At 42.4% G+C, this 15,391-nt stretch overlaps 1 protein-coding gene across 3 annotated transcripts in view; it reads left to right on the top strand.

The window, feature by feature from the left end:
- bsna (bassoon presynaptic cytomatrix protein a) overlaps positions 1 to 15,391 on the top strand; it is a 117,906-nt gene that overhangs the window by 90,093 nt on the left and 12,422 nt on the right. For 2 of the 3 annotated variants that reach the window (XM_042221039.1, XM_042221040.1), the window contains exons 5-11: positions 404 to 445; positions 1,052 to 1,222; positions 1,426 to 1,676; positions 2,083 to 3,013; positions 7,212 to 9,705; positions 10,574 to 11,071; positions 12,406 to 12,782. In XM_042221039.1, coding sequence (XP_042076973.1) covers positions 404 to 445; positions 1,052 to 1,222; positions 1,426 to 1,676; positions 2,083 to 3,013; positions 7,212 to 9,705; positions 10,574 to 11,071; positions 12,406 to 12,782 — 4,764 coding nt within the window. The remainder of the gene's footprint in view (positions 1 to 403; positions 446 to 1,051; positions 1,223 to 1,425; positions 1,677 to 2,082; positions 3,014 to 7,211; positions 9,706 to 10,573; positions 11,072 to 12,405; positions 12,783 to 15,391) is intronic. The other variant, XM_042221041.1, reaches the window with a different exon arrangement.

Here is a 15,391-nt window from a genome sequence, read left to right as displayed (position 1 = left end):
GACTTTTTTTCTGAATAAATATTTTTATGCAGCCTTAGTTATAAATGATGAGTTTGCATGCTGTGTTTGTTTGGGCTTTTTTAAATTTTACACATGATGTTTGCGTGTCTGTTTGATGTCTGTTGTATGTGTGTTTCAAAAGGATACCTGTTTATAAAGTCTCATGTTTCATTTATTACTTTGACTTTTAGGCCAAAAAAGTGGTTTAAATGTTCCATTCAGCGGACTAATTTGCATAAAATCATAAAAATCAAGCAAAATAAACCAAAATATATTGCAAAACTATCGAAAATCAGTCACACATGTTGGTTATAATATATTGCTTTCTGAGCTCTTGGCCTTGCAATGATGTTTTCACAGTAAACCTGAGGGCTAATGTGACAATTTTCTTCTTTTTTAATAGAACAAGCAGTTGAAAATCTTTCAACTTAAGTCTGTTAAACAGGTGTGGAAGTCTTCCTTAATGAGAATAAACTAGAACTGGAATGTTTAAAATGCATCTCATAATTTACAGTGCAAGCAAAAACCCCTAACTGCTTATTTGCATCAGCCTGTCATTTTAGCAGTAAAAGAAATGCCTTAAATATTTTCTGCAGAGCATTGTATGACTGGTAAGAGCAATTACCAGTAAATGCTGCACTTCATTCATGTTGCGCCTCCATTCTTGGTTTTTGCAGTATATACAAGTTTGACTAACTTGGAACCATTGTCAAAACTAATCCATCAGCACAAGAATGACTTCATGTCACATTCACATGTGGGAATCTTGTGATTTAGGCTACATTTTAGAAATTTTATCATCCTGAATAAAACCAGATATCATGACTTTGGTTCTTTTTCGCTGTTTTCTCTGTTTTTAAATTTTTTCTTCATCTTGTTCTGGTACTATTCTTCACTTTGCTTATTTCATAATTTCTCCTTCATCAACCCATTCCATCTCTCCACCCTCTTATGCTCCACGCTCTGTTCTGTTATGTTATCTCGCTCTGTCTGTGTTTTTGCCCATATGTCCTTCTTTCTCTTCCCATCTCCACCGACACTTTTTGTTTAGGTTCTGCAGCAGCAACAGCATGAACGTGAGAAACAACTTGTTCTACAGCGGGAGCAGCTGGCTCAGCAGAAGTCCCAGCTAGATCAGATCCAGTCTTTACAGCAGCAGCTCCAGCAGCAGCTTGAAGAGCAGAAGAGACAGAAAACCGCTGCTGTCACCCAGATCATGCAGGTGGGGGTGGGGTGGAGTTAATGAAAAACATTGGTAGCTGGCTCTTAAGCTGTGTATGCATGTGACACTCTGCATTCAGACAGATATGTGTACCTTTTTATCTTGAAGAAATGTGTTTGTGAAATGCAGCTACACAACCTTGTCATTCTGATTTGAATCACTGCTTTATAGCAATATTAAAACCCCATGGTTTTTTTGTACAGCTGGATGGACAGCCGCTGCACCCCTACGCAGACTCTCATATGGGCTCCCGTTCTCTGCCCAACTCCTCGTCAGAGATGTGCCTGAGGAGCCAGGAGGAGCAAATGGAGGCCAGGACCAACATGAGAAAACACAGCTCCATGAGCAGACTGACTAGAGATAGCTTGGATGGAGATGGCGTGGTGTTCTACGGCTCCCCCCGCAGGATTGTGGATAGCTGTGTGCAGACTGACGATGAAGATGGAGAGGAGAGGTAAACAGTGTGTGAGTGTATGGAGTGACGGGGAAAGAGGAGGGGTGTAAGAGGTGAAACTGTGTGTATATAGGCAAAGGTTATTTTAATAGCCTTGCAATTTACTTCACGTGTCTGTAATTAAATTTAAGACCCAAGGAGAAACAGGTTTTATTAATATTTTATGAATAATACCATGTAGAATAAATCAATCACTTGAAGGAAAGGTTGGAACAATAGTATATACAGTAGCATACTAACATAAAAAAGTTCACACTCAAAAAGGATGAAGATAAATGTTTGTGTTAACAATTTATATTCATAGCACTTTATTGCATTGTAGTTATCACTTTTTCATACCCTATATTGCCAGTAGATTTACAAAATTCTTTATTTTTTGTTTTTCGTGTATTTTCTCCATCGCCAGGTACATGATGCGTCATCGCACCAGGAGGCGTGGTCGCAGCGTTGACTGCTCTGTCCAGACAGATGATGACGAGGACAAGGCTGAGACAGAGCATCCGGTCCGCCGAAGGCGCTCGCGTTTCTCAAGGCACTCTGAGTCCAGTGCAGCTGGCAGCAGCACTGCCACTACAGCCACCTTAGCTACTGATACCAAAACTGACAAAATTAAGATGGTTTCCTCCAATATTGGCGTTCAGACAATCAGGGAAATGTCTTGCCAGACGGAAGTGGAGCACCTAGGAAGAGTCTCCCCAGCAATCCATGTGACAGTACCAGACCCTAACAAAGTAGAGATTGTGCACTATATCTCTGGACCAGAGCGAACTCAAAAAGGACAATCTCTAGCTTGCCAGACTGATCCAGAAGCCCAGTCACAGGGAGTTGTAGCTCCACAGCTAAGCGTACCAACCACAGTCAGTCCATATTCGTCCTCTGCCGGTACTGGCACACAACAGTCAGGTTCTGACCTTCTCACCCAGCAACGCCAGCAGCAGATTGCCGCAAATGCTGCCAAATTTGAGCGCCGACGCCCTGACCCACTCGACATTAATTACCAGCCTCACAACCATCTCCACAATGAATCGATCTCCAGCATCATTCGCCAGCAGCAAACAGCCCCCAAATCTCCACAAGTCCTCTACTCTCCGGTCTCTCCGGTGTCCCCTCACCGCCTCATAGAGACTTCTCTGTCAAGCGAGCGACTGAACAAGGCCCACGTAACACCTCAGCAGAAGTCCTACACAGCCGAATCTCCCCAGCGACACCCCTCTGTGCCCCGACCCATCAAGAGCACTCAGAGGTCAATGTCAGATCCCAAGTCTCTAAGCCCCACCACAGATGAGCACACGAAGGCCAGGTTGTCCCTGTATCAACAACAAGCACTTCAGAACCAGGTAAAGCCATTCAAACCATGGTGATATACACTAAAAGCCATTGAAATTTATAGTTAATGATGTTATTCAGATGGATACAGTATAGATAACCTCTAATATCACTGGATATTGTTAAAAATACAAATTTTACAGGAAAAATGACAGCACTGGTTAACTTTCACACAAAATTATCTAAAATTTTGTCAAAGTTTTAGTTGAAAAGAAAGTGGGATGAACATTAAATCCTGTTATTTTAACTTTATAGCTGAAAATAAAGCAATGCACAGATTGTGATTCTGTATGCAAAGCTTACAGTAGTATCCAAAAGATGTAAAGTTTGTCTACTATTTATTACTTTTCATATGTTACATCCTTCATGCTACATTCATATTTTAATTCAGAGTGAAGAGATTTATAAGCCGCATATAAAACGGTAAAATCAAATGATAGACTAAAACAGTGGAAAAATATTTTTAACAATTAATAAATAAATTGATACATTTTAAACTCCTGCAGCGGGCCAGTTAGCACATTTAATAACGTTGTTTATTTGAGTCAAAACCTAGCAAGGGCATTAATACTGAATGGCCTCTGTGTAACTTTGAAACCATTTCTTTCATTCGATGTTGCCCTTGTTTTCATTTTCTGAGTGCTATGAATGTTTCATGTGGATGCTATGATGAGTAATTCCCTTTGTTAGATTATTTTTCAGATTTTGTTATTGTTTTGTAGTTTTATGACCCCATCTTCTGTTTGAAACCAGTAACACCTCAGCAGTAGCTGGCATGCAAAGTCAAAATGTGCTCTATTATTGAGGTCTCTTGAGTTACTCTGGGCCTTGATTTTAAAAACTGATAAAGAGCCTAGCAGCTTGCCCACAAACTAACTAAATTTGATCAAACTACAAAACTTCAGTTTATCTCCGACTAAATTTATAAAGGTCTATGCTGTTTCAACAATTTACATATTATGGTAAATGGACTGGTTTTATATAGCGCTTCTCTACTCTACCTGAACACTCAAAGCGCTTTATACAACATGCCTCATTCACCAATTCAGACCCATTCATACAAGCACATTTTTGTTCTATGCCCTAAGTGCTTTCTGCCTAACATTCACACACATTCACACTCCAGTCGATGCCTGACCTGCTCTACCTCCTGAGCTACAGCCACCCCTATTATTTACTGGGGTTTGAAGAGTAAAAAACAAAAACATTAAGCCATAATTGTGACCCATTCTGTGTATTTAAACTGTTTCAATGGTAACAGAAACTCTCTTGCTCGCATAGCAGGAGCAATAACTCTTTTAAATGGACATTACATACTTACCTATATTGTCTCAACAACCATACCTGAAAATCAATTAACAACAATAGCTTAGGGAATTAATTAATGCCACCACAAAACACTGTGCTACAATATGACAGTATAATGGTTGTCTGGAAAAAAAAATAGAATTTAAAAAAGGACCAATAAAACATGTGAACAGTCACATTTGATACAGATGCTACTAGAATGTTCGTGCACAGACTGTAGACTAGTAGATCTCAGGACTGTTTTGTGCTTAAGTGCAATTACTTAAGAATGCTTTAGTGTACATTATGTTACGTTATTAATAGCAGCTCAGACTGAAACAGTATTTTAACTCTTCTGTTTCAGCCAAATTGTCCTAACAACGACAGGTGGTGTCAATGAGTGTAAAATCTACCCTAGTAAAGCCAAAGACACACACCCTAATACCCTAAGAACAACTCTTCACCTCTCAATTTTCAACCAACTTTCAACTCTGTTGAAATGTGGCAAAGATGTTGCTTAACTTGTTTTGGGTAACAACAACTACCCATCCGGTTTTCCCTGGGTGAGAGTTATTGTTATTTTTTTTTTTTTAATGCTGTGATGTGCGGTTGAGGTCAGAAGTTTACATATGCTAGTCATGGATGTATGCAAATGTATAAGTTGGGGCTTTTATTGATTTTGTTGAATTCAGTAAAATGATTATACATCATACATCTTTCACGATTTTAGAGAACAAGAATTGGACTGAAAATTGAAAAGTATACATACACCCCCAGTAATATTTGGTTGAATCTTCCTCAGTTGGTTGCATCATGACTGCATGTTTTTTTAACCTTCAACAAGCTTCTGACATAATTCTGGCTGGATATCAGACCACTTTTCTCTTGCAGAATTAGAATAGTTTATTTAATTTGGTTGGTTTCTTGGCATGGACCCAGTTTCGAAGCATAGTCCAAAAATTTTCAGACATAGGACATACCAGAAGCTTAATGTTAATCAACCATCGAACCATCGGTGAAGTTGAAGAGTTTGGAGGTAGTCCTCCTTCTTCATTATTCCATCCACTTTATGCAATGTACCAGCACAACTGGCAGCAAAATAGCCCCAAAACATGATGCTACCACCACCATGCTTTGCAGTTGGCACTGTTTTCCTAGATTGGAACTCCTGAATTTTACTCGCCCAAACAAACCTGTAGCCATTGCGGCCAAACAGCTCAATCTTTGTCTCGACTGACCCTAAAGCTTTTCTCCAGAAAGGATTTGGAAGTTTCAGTCTTGTTTGAAGGCTAAGATTTTGAAGCAGGGATATTTTCTTTCGCAGTAAGCACTCTCTCAGTTCATAGCGATATTTCCTTTCATTTTCAGGGTGAAGTTTGGGTCTTTGTCTAGATCTTTTGTAGAAAGAGAAAATCCAAAATGACATTCATCCTCTAAAATGTCATTCTGACCCCAACTGTACCTATTTATATATATATATATATATATATATACATATCATTGTATTCTTCTGACCCTTTGAAAAGTGTTTCATAGTGTATTTTTCACTGCCTCCATGTTAGGATTGTGAAAATAATAGGTCCCAGAGGGGATTTCTCTTTATGCTTCCGCCTACACACAGACTGAAATGAAAAATAACACACAACACACTGTGATCTATTTACAATTTCAATATATGTTTGGTAGGAACAAATGGGATGATATATTATTTACACACAGTATAAAAACAAAGATAAACACAGATTATTTTGATGGTCACATCATTGACTGGTTTTGACAGGGAAGCCCACACAAATTCAGCATTTTATTAATTCAATATTAAGCACTCAAAATTTACAGCTAAATGAAAAATCAATGATAATCCTAATTTTTGTTCTCTATTTTTGGTAGATTTTACAGTGGAAAATTGTAAAAGCCATGGTGGTTCATTTAGCCACCCTTTAAATCCAGCTATATCTTCCAGTATACTCATTTGCTTCATTATACTGTACTTCATATGCTTATTATGTTGGGGGTTTTTTGTTATTCCATGGTGCATTCTAAGTAAGAATATAGATTTTAGCATAACAAAACTACATGCTGTCTCCACAACCTTTAGTTAAACTTGGGTTGTTTACTGGTCTCATCATTACTAAGTATTTTATAAGAATTAAAAAAAATTAAGAAAACATTAACATAAAGGTATAAATCCCAAAATTCTGAAAATATCAACTCAAAACTGTAAAGAAAAAGAAAAAGAAATTGATTGCATTAGTAGCTATTAAATTAATGGAATACTCTATCACAGTTGCCACTCATTTCACTGTTTTTGTATGTCTGCTAACACAAACTCCACTCTTGTTTCCTGTTGTCTTTGTCCTTTTGTCTATGTGTGTTTCCTTTGTCTCCCTTATATGGCCCTGTCGTTGCGTCCTTTCCTTGTTTCTTCTGTTCTTTGACCCTTTTTTTCTCTTTTTGAGTTTTTCTTCCTCCCTTCCTCCTCTTCTACTCATATTTTGTGCATGTCATCTCTCCCGCCAACTCTCTCCCTTTACGTATAACCCTGTACATTAATTTATTTTTCTTATTTTATTTTTTTACCTTATTTGTTTCCTCAACCCTTTTTACATCTCACTTATCTGCTCTGCTTAATTGCTTCACCTGTTTTTTCATCTATCTTTGCTATTGATTTTCCCCATTATCCATACCTCGCCATGTTCATCTCAAATTCTCACTTACCCCCCCCCAACACACACGCACCTCCCATTTCTCCATCCCCCATTCCTATTCCATTGATCTTCCTAACCACTGTTATCACACTGATCTCCTCATTCCCCACATCTGATGTTTTACATCACCAATCCCCCCATATTCTTCTCCTCTTCCACTCCTTCCCCCGTCTCTCTTTCTTTCTTTCTCTCTCTTCTGTCTCTCTCTCTCCAGCTGGCAGCCCTACAGCAGAGCTCACTGCTCCGCAAGGTCAAGCGAACCCTGCCTAGCCCTCCTCCAGACGAGACTGTTACATCAGCTCACCTGCCCATGATGACACCAGCCCTCCAACAGGTCTACCTGCCCTCCGTGCCCAGCCTCAAGCCCAGCTCCAGGTCTGGCCTGGCTGCGAAAGCCAGCCTCCTCAAAGACCTCACCCATGAGCTCAAGGCCGTGGAGCAAGAGTCAACCAAGCTGAGAAAGCAGCAAGCTGAACTAGAGGAAGAAGAGAAAGAAATTGATGCTAAGCTGAGATACCTTGAGCTGGGGATCCACCAAAGGAAGGAGACATTGGTCAAGGAGAGGGAGAGAAGGGATATTGCCTACCTGAGGTGTATGGGGGACACCAGGGACTATATGTCTGATAGTGAGTTGAATAACTTACGTTTAGCAGCTGCAGCTGCGTCACATGAGAGTAATGGGCTACTAACAACCAGACCAAGCACCGCCCCTCTCAGCCAGTTCACCAGTGACCTCAACACCGCAGCCCAATACCCACCCACCTCATCCTTCCTTTCTTGTCAGTACCCCCAAAGCCAACCAGCAGCTCCATCTCAGCAACCAAGTGTACCATACCAGTCTGCAACATTCAACCAGCCTCCCTACCCAACAGTGTCACAGTCACAGGCACTGCCACAACCCACTCCCCTTCAAACCCATGCTCCCCCTCCTGGACCTACCTATCAACCTCAAACCTCATATCCTTCTCACACCTACCCCCAAACTCAGCCCCCATACCCCCAGACAGACATGGGGTTACCAGCTGCACCTCAGCCTCAGCCTCAGCCAGGGCATACAGGTTTTGGGCCAGCACCACCCGGTCAGCCACCATACCCCACCCACAGCTCACCCTATCCCAGCGCTGTGTCCTCCTACCCCAGCCAGACCACACCATACCCTGGTCAGCCCCAAGCTGATATCCTCACAGTTCATCCAGGAAGACCGAGGCAGACTTCATTGGCCGATCTAGAGCACAAGATGCCCACCAACTATGAGACTATTAGCAACCCTACTGTTGTGGTTACCACTACTGCTCAGGATGCTACCTATTCCAGTGGAGCTCCATCCTATGCTCAGTACACTGCAGCAACAACCATGGCAAGCTCGTATGGGCCCTATGGGTCAGCACCAGTGTCCAGCAGCTACGGTGGGTACTCAACAATGCCCCCCAGTACATATGGCCAATATACTTCCACTACCACAAGTTCATATGGCCAGTATACCACAACTACTGCTAATACTTATGGCTACACCACCACCACAGCCAGCTCATATGGACAGTATACTTCCACTGTGTCCAATGCCTACGGGCACTCTGTAGACAGTCCTTCCACCTACAGCACAGCAGATGGGATGTATGGGGCTCCTGGTTTAGAGCAAAACATTCCGAGGAACTACATGATGATAGATGATGTTAGCGAGCTGACGGCAAAAGATGGGCTGGGCACGATGACAGGGGACATGATGCATCATGGCGGCAGTGGGCGTTACCCGGGCGACATCCACAGCCACAGCAGCACCACTGGCACGACGCGTGGGGGAACTGGCAGCTCCTCTTATGGCAGGGCACCCGAGGAGGAAGCAGCGATGCAGGAAGAGCTGTACGACCACCATGGCAGGGGTAAGAGCAGCTACAGGCACGGACCTCTAGGGGGCAGCAGCAGCGCTAGCATGGGTGGGGGATCCCCCTATTTCTATGACTTCGACTACAAACATGGCAGCATCCGCTCTGGGGTACAGAAACCTTCACCGTCCTCCAGAACCCTTCTGGCTCCTGCTGTCATGTCATCCAAGCGCAGCAAGCACAGGAAGCTGGGGAGTATGGAGCAAAAAATCTCCAAGTTTTCCCCGATTGAGGAGGCACGGGATGTGGAGGCAGACCTGGCCTCCTATTCCTCAGTGACAGGTGCGGCTTACCCCTCCTCTCACATTCGAGGACGCCAGCTGATCGAGGATTACGGTTTTAAGAGGAGTGCTTACGACAGTGGCAGTGGCACCACTCATGGTAGTCGATACTATAGTATGACGACGGATGAGGACGATCGAATTTACTACACCTCCACTGGCCGTTCCCGCTCCACTGGCTACGGCATGGACAAGATCTCAGCCAGGGACTACTCCGGGTATCGCAGCCGATCCTATGAGAGGGACGACCGCTCCTATCGATCTGGCTACAGGGGGCGCCATCCAACCCGACAATACTCTGAAGAGGAGAGTCCCCTGAGTCCTTTGGGGAGGTTCATGGGTTCTGGGCGATCGTCAAGTTTAGGTCCCGACCCGTATGACAGTCACAGCGGTAGATATAAATACTATTATGGCCATTATGGTTCCAGTCACTCGCTGCCAGATGTTCAAGACCACATAAGGGACCTTCCCCGGACACACGTCTACAAATCGGATGATACATACTTTATAGACGATTATCATTGCGCTGTGTCAGACAGCGAAGGTAATTGTGGGAGATGAAATCCCACACAGTCTCACTACCTTCTACTGCTCCCAACGTTTATCTAAACGTCCCCCACCCACCCAAAGGCTAGACTTAGCAAAGAAAAAGAAAGTAAAAAAGAGACAGATATAGCTGTTGCATGCTAATGTTTTCGTCATCCTGAGAGTCACTCGGAGCTCTCGTATCAGTGGACTGCTATCTGTCTGTCTGCCTGCCTGTCCGTCCTTCCGCCTGTCCGTCCAGTCGTCTGTCTGTTCCAAACTCGCATGGTTCTTCGGCGTGGTCGTTTTCGTCATTCGCTACACTCTGATTCACTTGAAAGGTCTTTGCACGACACAAATGCATTGTTTTTTCTTTACAGGTTTTTATCTTTACTTATGTTTTTACATGTGTTTGGATCTACACTGCAAAACAGTCCCCCCCTATAGGTTTGATATTTATTCCGTCAAAGAGGTGTTATTGTCTCAAATCAGCAATTAAATAGAGGTTGACTGTTTTATATACCTGCTTTGTCTTGCCAGAGCAGTTATACAGTGTCTTAGTGCAGGATATCTGTCCTCCTCTGTCACTGGCTTTTAATTTGAAATGAACACAAAAACAGCAGCCAAAGCAGACAGTTTTGCAGTGTTTGTTTTATTCTGGTAATATTGTCTTGTATTGTGTGAAGTTTACATGTTTTAAGTGTTAAGTGCATGGATGTAAAACTTTTATTTTTATTTTTCTGCCCTTCTTTCTGTGTCTACCCCTACCCACTCTTTTCTTTTGCATGCGGTTGGTCTTCTTCCTGCCTTCTTCCTTCTTTCAGCCTGCATGCCGCTGTCTCCGAACGACATGGAGATTGACTGTGATCTGCTCTCGGTTTCCAAAGCCTACCATCTGGGCCAAGAAGAAACCGACTGGTTTGAGAAGCCACGCTCCAGTTCTCGTCACTACGGTAGCAGCCACTCTGGGAGGAGCCGGCACAGTGTCAAACACACCTACCATGATTATGATGAGCCTCCTGAGGAGGACCTGTGGCCCCAAGATGAGTATGGCCACACAGGGCGACACTCATCATCTCGCGACCACAGACACCATGGCAGTTCTAGCCGCCATTCTTCCTCCTCACGTCATTCAGATGAACCTAGGTCCTCAAGATCCTCTAAGGGGCACCCCAAAGACCCATCTATGCGCCATGATCCCTCAGGAAGATCTTCATCTACAGGAAGACGTGTTGACTCAAGATCCGGTGGGTACCACTCTTCCGACTACTCCCGCGACTCATCTGGGCATCATCATGGCCAGCGTTCCTCCAGACAGGGCGACCCACACAGGTCTTCACGTAGCAAGTCCCAGGGTCCAGTGGACATGCAGGGGCAGCCACCAGGTACATACGAATGTTGAATCTCTTGTCAAACATGATTAGAGCGCAGTCTTTGTACTTTATACCTCAATGTATAGGTTAATTACAGTGTATTCGAAACCCGTTGACTTAAGTATATTGCAAAATATTGTACAGACTAGAAAGAGTTTATCTAAGTTATTGATTATGTGATTATTGGACTGACTGTTCAATTGATTTATATTCTCTAATTAACTGCACATTTATCTGAGAATTGAAAGCAATTATATATTATTGAATGTTATATTACACACTACGTTATAATGTCATTGTTTTTATAATGAAAGACAATGAAGAAGCAGTAAAAGATGCATCAACTAAAAGTACTTTTCCTGAGAACAACAGCATTAGATCTCATTCGGATTCTGCTTATGTGGGCGATATAGATTAGACTGAAGTATGTTTCAGTTAGTTTAGTTTAAAATAAAAAAAACACTTATATTGCTTTTCGCCATAAATCTCAAAACTTTTTCATAATAGCACCTGCACTATTATATATCCCTAACTAATGAAGCTCGTTTCTTGTTTTTAGTGTCTGATCTAATAATGCTGATCCATGAGCTTAACCTTAATACTGAACACATGATTGTGTCACTTTTATAAATGTGTCTTAAAAAATGAAACTACAGCAGGCACTGGAGTTAATACCGTGTTCTTTTTTAAATCATTTAAGTCTTAGGTAGAAGTATTTAATAACCCCTGTTGTTCAGATTGTGTTTGATGCTTTTTTTACACTCATATATTCCCTCAGGGATCAACATTTTCTAATTAACTATATAATATCAGGCACATGTTTTCCAAGAAATGTGCTATCTGCAGGCAGCACCATGGCTGTTTTCTTAGCACTGCAGTCATTAAATCACTGCTTTCATCTATGCTCACAACATTGTTGTGTGTCATCATCTCATGCCTGTGTTTCCTGTCAGTTACTATTACACTGTAATAAAATCTGAAAGTACTTTATAAGAGAAAGCCAGAGTAAGCCGCTTCTTTTATCAGTACATTGTAGTTTTGGTTTTATAAAAGCATAACTTTCTCTGTGGAAGATGGTAGCGGAAATCATCTAACTTGCATAACTGACTTGGAAATGTGTGCACAAGACAAGAAACAGATGACGCAAAGGTCAAAGATGTGTTGACTGAATCCTTTCAGCTGCCAATCATTCCTTCAGTTTTGACAACAGTTACAGGCCTTCAGGCAGTAGCTGCAGAAAAAATCAGTGCTGAATTAATGTCCTGTTTTTTTTATTGGCAAGAAGAGTCCATTTTCAAGCAATAGCCACAAACTGTTTATAAAAAACACCCTTTTTTTCCACTCAGGCTCCTCAAGGTCTGGCAGTGGCTCTGCTAGGGCTCAGGGATCTGCTGGTGGGCCTACGGGATCAGGACGGCAAGGTGGCCCGGGTTCCCAGACAGATGGGGCTCTGGGACAGAGGGCTCAACTCCAGCAGCAAGCCCAGACTTCAGCAACCAGACCAGGGCAGCCCGGTGCCACAACAACCAACAGCTCCCAGCAGCAGCCCCAAGCCCAAGGACAAGGCATGGGCATGGGAATGGGAATGGGAATGGGAATGGGAATGGGACAGGGCCAGGGCCAGGGCCAGGGCCAGGCCAAACCGGGGCAGATGGGACCAGCAGGTGGACCCATGGGCCAAGCCAGGCAGACAGGTCCAACAGGAACCACAACATCCACAATTGTGAGTCCAGAAAGAAAAGATGACTCTTCTAAGTAAGGATTTGAGGCTTGTTTTGTTTTCTATTCTGTATGAGGTAAAAATAAAAAATATACATCTTTCGGTGCACTCAAATGGTTCAATTCACATTTGTATTTGACATTTTGAAGAAAATGTCATAAAAGGATGTTTTTGGTTTTATGAAGTAACATAAGAAGTATTTCATGACCATTACAAAAATATCTTTCAATATTCACATTACATATGCCATCCTACTGCACAGTAACAATTTATTTTGTTTTAGTCCTCCAGCCCTTTCACTTTCAGCTTGTCTCCACTTGTCTCCTTTGCACTCCTCCATCCTCCACTGTCCCTCCACAGTCCCCGAGATAAGAGCTGGTCCTCCTCCCAGTTCAGATAGTATATTGAAATTCTGCCTCGCCTCTGCTGGCAAGTTTTATCTTACACTGTGATTAACAGAGAGGCAGTTGATAACTCAGCGTAGCTGATTCACTGTCTGCTAGATGCTCAAGAAATTCTCACTCATAAAGTCTCTTTGCAAAAATCTATTCTCACCCTGCATTTCCTCCATAATCAGAAATCCATGTCAATCTATTTTTCTTGCTGAAGCAAAAAAATCTCACTCTGACATTTAACCCAAAACCTGAGATAGTTCAGAGATTCTCTTCATTCAATCTTTAGTAAATATATGAATGACTTTCAAGCTCACAAAGCCACTATCAACATGCCGGTTATTACTACCCCAGAATCATTCATAATGTGCTTTCAGAGCTGAATGGTGTTCATGAGTTTCATTTTGGTACATTAGTATAAAGTCAGCAGGAAAAACGAAAAGTGAAATTGTTCATAAAATCTGATGTAAAATTATGCAGGGATGGGTTTTGCAAATGCTTCTGACAGGAAACCATAAACAAAACAAAAAAAATTGCGGTATGATAATTATTCAGCGTGTGAACTCATTCACTTGCACTCTTATGTTGGGTCCATTATGTAATTAAAAAGCATTGATTAAGTGGCTGTAAATAATGAAATTCTGTATGCTGCATTGTGCACCATTATGCATCACCTATGTTCTGCAGCAGCAAAAAGAATGAAATGGAAATGATGCAGCATATTTTGGGATTAAAAATAACAGTTCACTGTCTTTGAAGTCAGGTTTATTTATGGATTGCTTTAAATAGAAGCTTTAAATAAATCGCACACACACAGTTTACAGAAAACAGAGGAGCCAGTCAATCATAAAAGATAAAAATGACAGGGATCCAAACACTGGTTCATATTTCCTGTGTTCAGATAATCCAAGCTGTTACTGTGATGGATATCAGAAATGGTCTGGTGTGTATCTTTCCTGAGGCCATTGTCCATTTAGTTCTCAGATGTTGAATGCAGAGCAGTGGGGTGCCGGGGTGGGGGTTTGAGAGAGAGGGACACAACAGCACAGAAACTTTCAAACTGATCACAATGACACAGCAGATTCAAATAAATCAACTGAACCTATCAGCTCCAGTACTGGCAACTTTGTGTCACATAGATGAGTGCCAAGGGAATAAATGGATTAAATATGGATTTGATTGACAGCAACATCAGAACTCAAGATAAAAAAATGAAAAGAAAAGAAATGAAATGAAGCATTTTTATATAAAACTATACTTTGGTAGTTAGTAGTAATTCTTTCCAGGGGTTTTAAAAGTATCAAACACACTGATCAGGCATAACATTATGACCACCTCTGTAATGTTGCGTTGGTTCCCCATTTGCTGCCTAAACAGCCCTGACCCTGTCGAGGGACCCCTGAAGGTGTGTTGCGTGTGTATCTGACACCAAGATGTTAGCAACAGATCCTTTAAGTGCAGTAAGTTGTGAGGTGGGGCCTCCATGGATCGAACTTGTTTTGTCTAGCACATCCCACAGATGCTTGATTGGATTTAGATTTGGGGAATTTGGAGGTCAAGTCAACACCGCAAACTCGTTGTTGTGGTCTTCAAACTATCCCTGAACCATTTTTACTTTGAGGCACGGTGCAATATCGTGCTGAAAGAGGCCACGGCCATCAGGGAATAACATTCAGGTGAATGGCAGGACCCAGAGTTTCCTAGCAGAACATTGCACAAAGCTTTACACTTACTCCACCAGTTTGCCTTCTTCCCAAAGTCCATCCTGGTGCCACGTGTTCCCTTGTGAAGCGACGAACACGCACTCAGTCATCCATGTGATGTCAAAGAAAACATGATTCATCAGACTGAGCCAACAAACTTCTTCCATTGTTCTGTGGGCCAGTTGTGAGCTCACGTGTCCATTGATGGGTCTTTCAGTGGTGAACAGGGGTCAGTTGACTGGTCTGTGATTGTGCAGCAACATAGACAACAAACTGCGATGCACTGTGTATTCTGACGCCTTTCTATCAGAACCAGCATTAGATTTTTCAGCAATTTGAGCTGGAAAGCTCATCTGTTGGATCGGACCACACGGGCCAGCCTTTGCTCCCCACATTCATCTGTCAGCCTTGGCTGCCCTTGACCATGTCACTGGTTCTCCACTGTCCCTTCCTGTGACCACTTCTGATAGATACTGACCACTGCAGACCGGAACAACCCCACAAGAGCTGCAGCTGT

This window comes from Haplochromis burtoni, unplaced genomic scaffold (genome assembly GCF_018398535.1).
Source record: "Haplochromis burtoni strain Fernald_Lab_line unplaced genomic scaffold, NCSU_Asbu1 Contig_60, whole genome shotgun sequence".
Taxonomy (NCBI): Eukaryota; Metazoa; Chordata; class Actinopteri; order Cichliformes; family Cichlidae; genus Haplochromis; species Haplochromis burtoni.
This window is presented reverse-complemented; position numbering and strand designations above follow the sequence as displayed.